At 32.1% G+C, this 13,083-nt stretch overlaps 1 protein-coding gene across 3 annotated transcripts in view; it reads right to left on the bottom strand.

The window, feature by feature from the left end:
• The window catches only part of LOC114326239 (serine/arginine repetitive matrix protein 2), a 78,696-nt gene that overhangs the window by 13,563 nt on the left and 52,050 nt on the right, over nt 1–13,083 (bottom strand). For 2 of the 3 annotated variants that reach the window (XM_028274538.1, XM_028274539.2), the window contains exons 9-11: nt 11,264–11,501; nt 6,388–6,542; nt 1,638–1,825 (exon numbers count right to left, since the gene is read on the bottom strand). In XM_028274538.1, coding sequence (XP_028130339.1) covers nt 1,638–1,825; nt 6,388–6,542; nt 11,264–11,501 — 581 coding nt within the window. The remainder of the gene's footprint in view (nt 1–1,637; nt 1,826–6,387; nt 6,543–11,263; nt 11,502–13,083) is intronic. The other variant, XM_028274541.1, reaches the window with a different exon arrangement.

Genomic DNA, 13,083 nt, shown 5'->3' with positions numbered 1-13,083 from the left:
GATGATGACTTAGAAATTTTGGATGAAAACTTTGCTCCTCTTTCACGAAATCATAAAGAAGATGATTTTGTCTTGGTACACTTTACTACAAAAAACTGTCTGTTTATTACATAGCAAAAATTTGATAAGATATTGATGAAAATGATGACTGCTTCGTATCATTTTTAAGATTAAAAGAAAGAGAAAAACAAAAGTTTACATTTCCCATTGAACCCGATCTAGCAAATGTAAAAATTTCAGATATTATGTAAGTATATTTTTAAACATCCAAAAGGGCTTGGATCTAAAAGTAGACAAGAAACGTTTTTGTTCAAGGATGATTTGTCCTTGCTGAACATTTTAAGTTTTCAACTCTCTATGCTTTATGTCTAATATAAGCTACTAAGTTTTTCAAATTTTGATGTTCGATCTTTTTATTTTTTAATGCCTGTATTATTTTAAATTATCTTAGCAGAACTACGTTTGTTTGTTTAATAAGCACCATTTTTGTAATAAAACATTAACTAAATAAAAATCATATACTTTTTCCCACTTGTTTTTGATTATTGCATTGTTGGTTCACTGATAAATTAAATGGTTCACTGTAAAATTGTTCATGGTTCATTGTGAACCACCCCTAGTCCACAGTTAATCAAATGACATTTAACAAACAAAGACTAATATCTATTACATAAATTGTTAAAATTAAAAAACACTTTAAAACAATAATTTAGAAACTCTATTCTGTAGTTTAAACGCAAAAAATATAAAATAAAAATGTATACCATTTTTATTCAGTTGCAATGCGAAGGCAAAACAATCTTACTTTTCAATTAGAATACGGAGTGCAATCCAGCTCTTTGAATCGCGATTTTCGATTCTTATTGGAATCTCATCGGAGAGAGCGCAGGCTTGTTCTCCATATCCTAACTGACCAGCACCGAGAGCTTTTCACACACATTGCAACTGAAACAAATAGGGTAGGTGACTAGCGTCATCTGGCAATTGAAAGATGAAGTTTTTCAATCCTAAAAGCAACATTAATAATATTGAAAATATTAAAAATATTACTAAAAGATTTTTAAATTGAAAAACTTATTGGTACACTTTCCTGGTGACACCTCCAAGGCTTCTACAATTTGCAAGCCAAATGGATGCTGCAGTGAAGACAAAAGGGAAGGAATTCTACACTATGCAATTCACATCCCCGTCTGCCGCTTGGTAAAGTTCCAACGGAAAATGCACCTAGTTACTCTACGGAGTAATACGACTATCAAATAAATATGTATACCATTTTTATTCAGTTGCAATGCGAAGGCAAAACAATCTTACTTTTCAATTAGAATACGGAGTGTAATCCAGCTCTCTGAATCGCGATTTTCGATTCTTATTGGAATCTCATCGGAGAGAGCGCAGGCTTGTTCTCCATATCCTAACTGACCAGCACCGAGAGCTTTTCCCACACATTGCAACTGAAACAAATAGGGAAGGTAACTAGCGTCATCTGGCAATTGAAAGATGAAGTTTTTTCTTGCAAAAAATATATTTTAAATTTTAATTTTACCTATTTTTTGAGCTTTCAAACAAAAAGTTTGAACAACTTCCCCTATACGTAGTGAGTTTTACCTTTAATGGGACAAACATAAATACAAATTTACCTGGTGAAGCTGCTCTTCTCTTTGGTGCTGGTGGGTTCATTAAAGCAGCTCTTTCATTGGCCGCTTTTCTCTCGGACACTATAACTGAAGGTGAAACGGGCCTTCCCTTGCGCGATCTTGATCTACGTCCCCGAGCCCTTCTTCGTGACGCATAGGAACTTCTGCTCGAATCCGAGGAACTAGAAGAACTGTAATTTATATGTTATGCATAAGAACATTTACTACTGGGTTTATAAACATTCTGAAGAGAAAGAAATTAGATGAAGAAATACAAAAAGCCGAAATGAGAAGATGAAAACAAATGTATTGCTGGTGGTATGAGAGTAAATGTATGTAATGTATGTTATGCATAAGAATATTTACTACTGGATTCATAAACATTCTGAAGAGAAAAAAATCAGATAAAGAAATACAAAAAGCTGACAGAAAGATGAAAATAAATACCGGGTGTCCACTTATATTTTCCCCCATTTTAACTGCCTATAATTTCTAAACTGCTCAAGATAGAAATATACGGTTTTCGCAGAAATGTTTTATTTTAGTAAAAGTTTTGTTTGAATGGATTGAATTTTTTTATATCGCTTTTAAATATAAAATGGGGGATCTTTGAAAAAAAAAACGTTGTTGACTTTTTTATTGAAACACCCTGTATATTTTTTTTGTAAATTGAAAGAACGGTCATTTACCTATCCAGCGATATAAAGTTTTTTAAAATCGGTTGTCAAATGACTGAGCAATTAATTTTTAAAATGAGAGATGCAATGTGGAAATCACATAACATAATATCAATTTGCTTGGTTATGTTATTTAGTTATGTAATATACACGTTCTTGCACCTCTCATTTTAAAAATTAATTACTCAGTCATTTGACAACCGATTTTAAAAAACGCTGGATAGGTGAATGACCGTTCCTTCAATTTACGAAAAAATATACTGGGTGTCCCATTAAAAAAAGTCAACAAAGTTTTTTTCAAAAATCCGCCATTTTTTTTCGTAATTGAAAGCGATATAAAAACTCAATCCATTCAGACAAAACTTTTACTAAAATAAAACATTTCAGCGAAAACCGCATATCTCTATTTTGAGCCGTTTAGAAGTTATAGGCAGTTAAAATGGGGGAAAATATAAGTGGACACCCAGTATATTGCTAGACTATGCAATGAAATAAGTAAAAAGAGAGAAGAGAAGTTGGAGATGACTACTGCAAACTCTTCTCTATTTTTAAACGTTATATATTACATTTTAAACATTATATTTTAAGTTAGCCATATGTTTTTTTTAATTCACAGCTAATTTGTTTATAATAATTAAGGAATCTCATTAATGCCATTTTAAAAAATGGGATTTGTATTTGTTCTTAAAAAATTTGCACAAACATTATACCTTCACAGCACCCTCTACGATTTTTCAAAAAGGTAGTGCAAACGATTACTAGGGGGAACCTACAAATCCAGCAAGTTAAAATACCGAAAAAGCAATTTCAAACGAACATAATTTGCTGTATATCCGGTTCAACTCAATGGATTTTAATCTTTCTTTTTTTAATTGGTATGTAATTTTTACGTATATTACAAATATGCAATTTGTTTATAAATTTATTAATTAATAAACAGTCTAGTTGGTTTAAACAATTCTTGAAAATATATTTTTTTTACAAAAATCTATTTTTTTAATCACAGTATCATTAATGATTACAGAAAAACTTAAAGTACACTTTAATAAATAAATGATTTTTATTAGATAAGTATTTATTGAAGATAATTTATTTATTAAAGTATACCTTAACTTTTTCTATGATTAATAGGGATAGTATGATTAACAACATGGATTTTTTAGTCCGTTCTTTAACGGTAAAATATTGCAAAATTTTAAATTTTAAAGAACCGCTTGGATTGACATGAAATTTGGCATACACATAGGTAACAAGTCAAAGAAAAAAAGTTGTATTGTGCCGATATGTGCTTTTGCCCTGGGGGTGGTTTTCACCCCCTCTTGGGGGGTGAAAAAATATTCGTCCAAAGAAAGTCAGGAAATGGATAAACTGGCCAATTTTAAGTAACTTTTGTTCTATAGAGTTTTTTCACTACTTCAATACTTTTCGAGTTATTTGGCAGTGAATATGTTCATTTTTCAACAAAATAACCACGCTTTTAGACGGTTTTTCGCAAATAACTCAAATAGTAAGTATTTTGTCGAAAAAACATTCTTAGCAAAAATATAGCCTGTAAAATTAAAAAAAAAAAATGGTGTATATATCACGTCTCTACACCTAGTAGAAGCAGAGTTATAGCTAATAAAAAATGGGTTCTTATTCGTCAAATTCCAAATGGAATACTTTAACGTGAAATAACCAAAAATGAAGCACATTTCGGGGAAAACTCATTACAACTTATTTAAAGTGTTTAAAAAAAGCTTTATTTTTGTTTTATAAAAAAAAATTCTAGCATCAAAATTAAACAAGTTACGCTCAAAATAAAGTTAGTCCCTTTTGGTTTTGGTAAAAAAATCGAGAAAATCACCCCCTAATTAGTATCTTAAATGAACTTAATCGTTACGACTTCACAAGTTTCTTGACTCGTGTATATATTGTTTATATGATCTGTAAGTTTCATCGGTTCAAAGTCATTATTATTGAAAGGGCTGTAGTTAAAAGGGGTTGAACGAGTCACTGATCACGAATGTATGCAAATTTAGAAACACCAAATCTTAATCAATTTTTGGCTAACAGAAAAACAAAAAAATACATGATATTCAGAAAAGCAAATCTGACTTTTTTTGTTTTTCGAGATTTTTGGTATCTCTAACAATTTTTAAGTTATTTTGAAAAAAAGCATATTTTTCAAAATTTAAATTTTTAAAAATTTTACTTTGACACCAAATTTTTTCAAAAATAAGCACTTTGAATCGATGAAACTTACAGATCATATAAACACAATACAAGTAAAATAATTTGTGGAGCGGTATCGATTAATTTCATTTAAGTTGCTAATTAGAGGGTGGTCTTCCCGATTTTTTTTTGAAAAAACAAAAGGGACCAACTTTATTTTGAGCGTAACTTGCTTAACTTTAATGCTAGAAACTATTTGTAAAAACAAAAATAAAGCTTTTTTTAAACACTATAAAAAAGTTATAATGGGTTTTCCCAAAAAGTACTTAATTTTTTGGATATTTCACGTCGAAATATTCTATTTGAAATTTGGTGAATATGAATCTATTTTTCATTGGCTATAACTCCGGTTCTACGAGATCCAGAGACCTAACGCGTACACCATTTTTTTTTACTTTTTTATAAGCTATATTTTTGCTAAAAACGTTTTTTTCGACAAAATACTTACTTTTTGAGTTATTTGCGAAAAAGCGTCTAAAAATGTGGTTATTTTGTTGAAAAATGAACATATTCACTCGCAAATAACCCGAAAAGTGTTAACTTGGCGAAAAAGCTCTATAGAACAAAATTTACTTAAAATTAGTCAATTTACCCATTTCCGGACTTATTTTGGACATATATTTTTTCACCCCCAACAGGGGGTGGAAGTCACCCCCAGGGCAAAAGCACACATCGGCACAATACCACTTTTTTTCTTTGACATGTAAGCTATACGTATGCCAAATTTCATGTCAATCCAAGCGGTTCTTTAAAATTTAGAGCAAAAACCGTGAAAGAATGGACTATTTGGGAAAAAAATATTTTTCAATGTCTAGACAAATTGCATATTTGTAATGTACAGAAAAATTACATACAAATTAAAAAAAGAACGATCAAAATATATTCAGTAGATCCCGAGATATAGAAAATGATAGTAGTTTTAAGTTGCTTTTTTTAGTGTTTGAACTCGTGCATTTGTCGGCTCCCAGCTCCCCCTTCACTTACCACGACTAGTCTCCAATTGAACTACATTTTTAAAAATTCGTGTAAAATACCAGCTTTTCTATTATGTAAAATGACTGTTTCTACGGATAATATTTTTAAAGTTATTCTAAATGTTTTTAAACTACAAAATTTCACAAATGTGGCATTAGAATTTTTGACTATATTAGATAATCTTTTTATCGTTTTTTAGTATATTTTGATAGTATCAGTTTGCTACTTTCATTTGGCATACGCAGAATTGCCCTATCTTCATTATTTTCTGTCTTATGTTATTGCAAAATAAAGGTCTCTGCGATAAACAATTAGAATAACTCTTATAACTAATTAATGGATCGGTCTCAAATTTTGAGGGTTTGTTAAGTACCCCAATACCCAACTTTGGGTGAAACACTAAAGTTCTAAGTTAGTTTTAGTAAAAGTTATTAACAAATAACGATTTTCACTTATTTTGCAGTTTGCGTAGCAACAAATTAACTTTTTAACTTTCAAAAATCGGTATTTTGAGGGTTTTTAATGTTCTAAAAAATTAAATTTTGTAATTTTATGTCAACTATTTAGTTTTTAAATGGGGTGCAAAAAATCGAAAACATCGCGATTTTTGCACTAAATTGTTAATAATTAAAAAACGGACGCGAACTCTAGGCAGGAAACAGGTAGGTTTTTATCCTATAGGTATACAATAACTAAAAAAGTAGTCAGCTACCTGGATCTTTGAGTGTCCCGAACATGGTCTATTTCTAGCTTATTACCCTGGTCTAAATGTTCAATTATTAAAAAGTCTTTACTAATTTATTAGAATTAAAAGACTACACATCAACTTTTTGATAATGAATAAAATTTACTACTTACCTAGTCAAATTTAAATGTCTTTTACGCACCTGCTAGATGAATACGACGATCCTGTACTATACGACCTCTTACGGCCTGGTGCTTCTTTCCTTCTGCCTTGATCCTTGGATCTCATCCAAGGATCTTGCCATTCATCCCCTCTTCCTGAGGATGGGCGCTCGCTTTCAACCCTTTGAACAATCACCTAAAAATATTGGTTTATTTTTAATGTGAGTGAAATACAGTGTGAATACTTGGGGAAACTTTTCCATGACCTTAGAACAGGACAAGAACCCACTATGTCAACAACTCACTTTGGGACATGCATTCGTTTTTAAAACTGCAGAAGTGTGTCTGTTTTTATGCGTCAGATCGGGAGTGATTTATTGTCCTCTCCGGGCCATATTGTAGAAAGGCATAACATCGATATAATAGGTTGTGGTTTTTCTTAAGTCTATTCACAACGTGCAACCGAGGCACTACTCGCTAACGACCGACCCTTTTCCGAGATCTAACTAAGCAACACCTTTTTGTTAGCAAAATAAATAAATGTTTTACTGTTCGTCGTTAAAAAAAATAAGTTAACGACGAACAGTAAAACATTTATTTATTTTGGTAACAAAAAGGTGTTGCTTAGTTAGATCTCGGAAAAGGGTCGGTCGTTAGCGAGTAGTGCCTCGGTTGCACGCTGTGAGCAGACTGTTACGAAAAACCACAACCTATTATATCGATGTTATGCCTTTCTACAATATGGCCCGGATAGGACAATAAATCACTCCGATCTGACGCATAAAAACAGACACACTTCTGCAGTTTTAAAAACGAATGCATGTCCCAAAGTGAGTTGTTGACATAATGATCTGATATGGTATTTTAATTTATGGGGACTTCAGTTTGTTAAACTGACACTCCAAAAACATATGGTCAAGGGATGCATTCGTTTCGTAAAACCATGTCTTTCTTAGCGTCTGGTTTGTATATTAACGGTGACTTTATATGGCCCATATTATTTCGTTTTGAGAAAAAATATTAAAATTAGCAAAAAGAGTAATTAAAGCGTATCGCTATACCACCATTGAAGAGAATTCGAAATCCTATGAGAAGAAGTAACGGCAGCCATCAGACAAATAAAGGAATGGAAAGGCACCGGGACTTGATGAAATTCCTGCAGAACTGCTGAAGCTATTATGTAGATGCAGAACAAATAAAAATAATAGCTGAAATATTTAATGACATATAAGGCAGGGAAAATACCAGCAGAGTGGCCCGAATCTGAGTTCATACCGTTGCCCCAAAAACCAGGAGCAACAGTTTGTGAAGACTATAGGGCCATAAGCCTAATGCTTAAGCATTAATCTGCTCAAGCTGTTTTTAAAAGTCATCCACAATAGAATTTACCGCAAATGCGAAGAACAAATTGCGCCCAATCAGTTTGGATTTGTGAACGCCGTTGGTATGAGGGAGGCTTTATTTAGCGTGCAGGTGCTGTTTCAGAAATGTAGACATGTCAGCTGTGATGTTTTTGCATGCCTGATTGACTATAAGAAGGCTTTCGATAGAGTCAGGCATGAACAAATGATGGAAGTGCTGAAGAGGACAGGGATTGACGGAAGAGACCTGAAAATAATAGCTAACCTGTATTGGAACCAATCAGCAGTGCTCCGAATAGATGGAGAATATACAGATCAGGTCAAAATCTTTAGAGGATGAGACAGGGATGCATAATTTCACCGCTGATATTCAATCTGTGCTCAGAGCAGATTTTTGAAGAGGTTCTAACGGAAACAAGTAGAACATATGGACTAGATAAAAACACCAACAAAACCAAGCTAATGATCATCAGCAAGCAAAACATAACTGGAGCAAATATGTATGTGAACCAAATGAGAATTGAACGTGTCTCACAATACAACTACTTGGGAACTATAATCAATGAGTCGTGGGACAATACTCAAGAGATTAGATGTCGCATCGGAAATACAAAAAGTGCATTCTTAACTATGAGCTCTGTGTTCAAGAGCCATGACCGCACCCTAAAAACAAAAATAGGGCTCCTTAAATGTTACGTGTACTCCGTGCTTCTATAAAGAGTAGAAACGTGGACATTAAAGGCAGAAACTCTATCTAAACTTCAGGCTTTTGAGCTATGGTGTGCAGAAGGATCCTGAAGATACCGTGGACAGACAACGTTACCAATGAAGAACAATGAAGAAGTACTACGGAGTATGAACACAACTGCAGATTTAGTCAACATCGTGAAGGGCCGTAAACTGCAGTACTTGTGACATATAATGAGAAATCAAGACAGATACGAGCTACTCCAATGCATTTTATAAGGTAAAATTGAAGGAAAAAGGGCCCCAGGACGAAGAAGAATGTCTTGGCTTGCTAACCTGAGAGCATGGTGTAGAAAGACCTCAACGCAATTATTCCGTATAGGGCCAATCCATGCCAAGTGGTCCAATATAAATTAAGTTGGTTGCTTGACTATTTTTAATATTTTTTATTTTTCTACCTTTTAAACTTCAGTCTGTAGAGACTACAGAATTCCATTTATTTTATTTTTAAAAAATTTAGTTTGCCGATGACGGCCATTTTTGTTAAAGCGTATCGATCATTTTCACGGAAAACATGGCTTCGCTCTTTAGCCAATATTTTCACTGAGGTTTGTCCTAGAACAATAAATCAAAAACCAAACTTTTTAGAAAAGTATGCTCTAAAAAAACCGCCCATAGCATTATTTAATTTCAAACTACCCTTAAGGTCTTAAATTAACCTCAAGTTTGAAAAGGTAAACTGATAAAATTCCATTTTCAGCATTTTTTTAACAGCATAAGGCAAGCCGATAATGGTTTGTAATTTTTTTCTGCAAAAGACATACGTACATACTTTAAGTAAAAAAAGTTTGAGCTTTGAGGCTTTAGTAAATTTTAAAAAAAAAATCTCAAAAATGTAATTTTTTGAAAATCTCAAAGTTTGACCCCTTATATTTCTGATGGGCACGGATGAAAAAATTTGAAATTTGGCTGAATGTTAGTCCCTAGCAAGTAGAATAAGGAGTAAAAATTTGGAGTTGCAGACTTACCTCATATAGGAGTTACAGGCCTGAAAAAATTGTCAAAAATCCAAATGGTCAAAATTTGAGCGTTTGCAGGCAGGGTAATTAAAATTCAAATAAACTGTCTAATGAAATAAACATTAATATATTTTCACCAGATTTCACAATGAATACAAATTTATACAGGGTGGGCCAAAGAAAAGAGTTCACCTTGATATTTGGCAGTTATTATATTTTATGGGGAATGCCGAAACAAGTCGATTTTTATTTTTAAATTACAATTTTTTTTATATATATTTCATACGTTTCCATGACGTGTCATCGTCAGTGACGTCATCCATCTGGGCGTGATGACGTAATCGATGATTTTTAATAGGAATAGGGGTCGTATGTTATCTCATTTGAAAGAGTGTTCAATTCTCTGTTCAGTAGTATAAACAATAATATAATTATTTATACAGGGTGGCCAAAAAATATCTTTGAATTAAAGTAATTGACACAAAAAGAAGAATGTATGTAATTTATTTAACTCAAAATACATTTTATTGCTGTCATAAAATAGAAAAAAAATATTATTTGGCAAATAAACATTGCTTTTCGCTTAAATTAAATGTTCAAACTGTCAAGAGGTAGGTGGGAGGCTGTTTGTGATTTAATTTAAGCGAAAAGAAATGTTTACTTGTGAAATAAACATTTTTTCTATTTTCTGATAGCAGTACAATGTATTTTTAGTTACCACAAGACCCCTATTCCCATTTAAAAAAAAATCATCGATTACGTCATCACGCTCTGATGGATGACGTCACGTAGTATGAAATATATCCCAAAAAGTTGCAATATAATAAAAATAAAAATGGACCTATTTCAGCATTTCCTTAAAATCTAATAGGTAACTATTGCCAAATATCGAGGTGAACTCTTTTTATTTGGCCCACCCTATATAAATTTGTATTCATTGTGAAATCTGGTGAAAATAGATTAATTTTTATTTCATTAGACAGTTTATTTGAATTTTAATTATCCTGAATGCAAACGCTCAAATTTTGACCATTTTGATTTTTGACCATTTTGAGGCCTGTAACTCCTATATGAGGTAAGTCTGCAACTCCAAATTCTACTTGCTAGGGGCTAACATTCGGCCAAATTTCAAATGATTTCATCCGTGCCCATCAGAGATATAAGGGGTCAAACTTTTGAGATTTTTCAAAAAATTACATTTTTGAGATTTTTTTTTAAATTTACCGTTTAAATTTAAATCAAGTCTCAAAGCTCAAAGTTTTTTTACTTTAAGTACGTACGTATGTCTTTTGCAGAAAAAAATTACAAACCATTATCGGCTTGCCTTATGCTGTTAAAAAATGCTAAAAATGGAATTTTATCAGTTTACCTTTTCAAATTTGAGGTTCATTTAATTCCTTAAGGGTAGTTTGAAATTAAATAATGCTATAGGACGTTCTTTTAGAGCATACTTTTCTAAAAAGTTTGGTTTTTGATTTATTGTTCTAGGACAACCTCAGTGAAAATATTGGCAAAAGAGCGAAGCCGTGTTTTCCGTGAAAATGATCGATACGCTTTAACAAAAATGGCCGTCATCGGCAAACTAATTATTTTTAAAATAAAATAAATGAAATTCTGTTGTCTCTATAGACTGAAGTTTAAAAGGTAGAAAAATAAAAAATATTAAAAATAGTCAAGTAACCACCTTTGGACCACTTGGCTTGGATTGAGCCTATAGCAACCAACAAAGTCATCATAGCCAGAATGATTGCCAACGTTCGGAAGAAGCAGCAACACAGTGAATTGAAGTTCTAAAATGTATAAGAGACGAACATAATTTGTGAAATAGATTCAAGTAAAAAATTACTTACTTCTCGCTTTGGCTTGTTGCTTCTTTTACCGGTACTTCCGCTGGAATGTGGAGGCGCTTCCTCCTCATTGTACTTATTGCTATAATAATCAGGCATACGATGCGGTGGAAGTTCGCGATAAGGTCGAGCTCTCTCACGAGGTGGCGGCATATAATCTTGTTGTTCGTAGACAACTTGTCTGCGGCCATAATACTCTTCTGGAGGTGGTCGTGCCGGATACTCAACATGGCGCACATACCTGCAAACAATTTTATTAAAATGAATATTTTCTATGTTTGGTACCACATCAAAGATTAGATACTTTTGGGTCAGACCTCGTATTATTAGATAAGTAGAACATTATTCTAATAAAACATAAGTAGGAATAGCCGTAAAATATTTGTGAATTATGTACCGATGGCCTTAAGGTACGAAGCGTTAATAACCGCTATGAATTCCAAGATTTGATTGGTTAAAACTACCCACGTGATATCTGTGTTCGTATTGGTCAAATGATTAAGAATGACAGAGCGGGATATTTAAATACCAATATTGTATGCAAAGTGTCGTTTCAAGAAAACAAGTCTGCTGACCAAGGATGATGGATAAATATTTCTTGTTTATCTTACAATTGACAATTTTTATGATAGAAATAAAAGTGTAATAGAAAATCAATATTGAAAAACAGTATTGATTAAAAAACACTATTTATTCGTTTCTACTAGTCTTCTTTCTAGACTGTACCTAGTCTCATAAAATATTTCTTTTTATCTCATAAAAAATATAAACAGTTATTGTATAGTAATTATATTCTTTAAATTTATTTCAGTTGTTCAATACAAACACAGCATCACTAGAATAGATCTTATAAATTAAATTATAAATGCATGAAAATTAAAAACAGATAATTTACATAAAAGTAAATAATATACTGGATATGGGGAAAAGTAATTTAGGGGAAATTATATGTTATATTATATAATTATAATTTTCTTCGGCATTTTGTGAAATATAGGGCATGTTGTGTCTTGTGGCCTTTTAAAAAGTCTGAAATTTCATATTTCATTTGCATTTGGATTTTTAAACGTAGGTATCACTTATTAATATGTTGGTACGATTCTTTTTTCTTTGTGGAGAAAAACCGTTTCTGTGGTTCAATGTTTTTACATATTGAATTATTTTTTATGCACATTTTGATTAAATTTTTTGTTGCATGTAAGTATATTTGACAAAACAATCTAAACATTGCTGTCACTTAAATTATCTAAATCGGGTGTATGTATTTATTTACAAGCATCGTCAAATCTTCATAATTTTTTTTATTGCAAATTAAATTGATGTTACTTAAATCCTTAAAGTCTTGGTTTCACTATCAAATAATTTGATCAAACAGTTTGAGCAAACTCAGGAAGTGACGTCACTTCCTGAGTTTGCATGAAACTGCACAAACAAACTGCAGTTTGTTCAAATTATAAAAATCTAGTGGTCACACTATCAATTTAGTTTGATCAGATTTTGTATTGAGAGTTGTGGTAGTAGGTACATATATCAAAACCCACAAGCATTTCAACACTTTAACGAATAATAAGCCCCAAACTCTCTCTTTATTGTTAGAAGGGAGACAATAATAAACCAAAAAGAAATCAAGTCCTGATTAGGAAAAATCTAGAAAACAAACAAGAGTAACTATAGGCTACAAAAGCTGCTGTACAAAAATCAGTGTGCACACTGAAGAAAGCAAAGCAGGGAATAATCAATGAAACACAGCTTAAATGATGTAGTCGCTACTCAATAAAGCTAGCTTGTGTAAGTGGCTCAATATTTATTAGAAAAAACTTACA

Source organism: Diabrotica virgifera, chromosome 7, assembly GCF_917563875.1.
Source record: "Diabrotica virgifera virgifera chromosome 7, PGI_DIABVI_V3a".
Classification (NCBI taxonomy): Eukaryota; Metazoa; Arthropoda; class Insecta; order Coleoptera; family Chrysomelidae; genus Diabrotica; species Diabrotica virgifera.
Note: the sequence above shows the minus strand (reverse complement) of the source record. Positions and strands in the feature narration are given on the sequence as shown.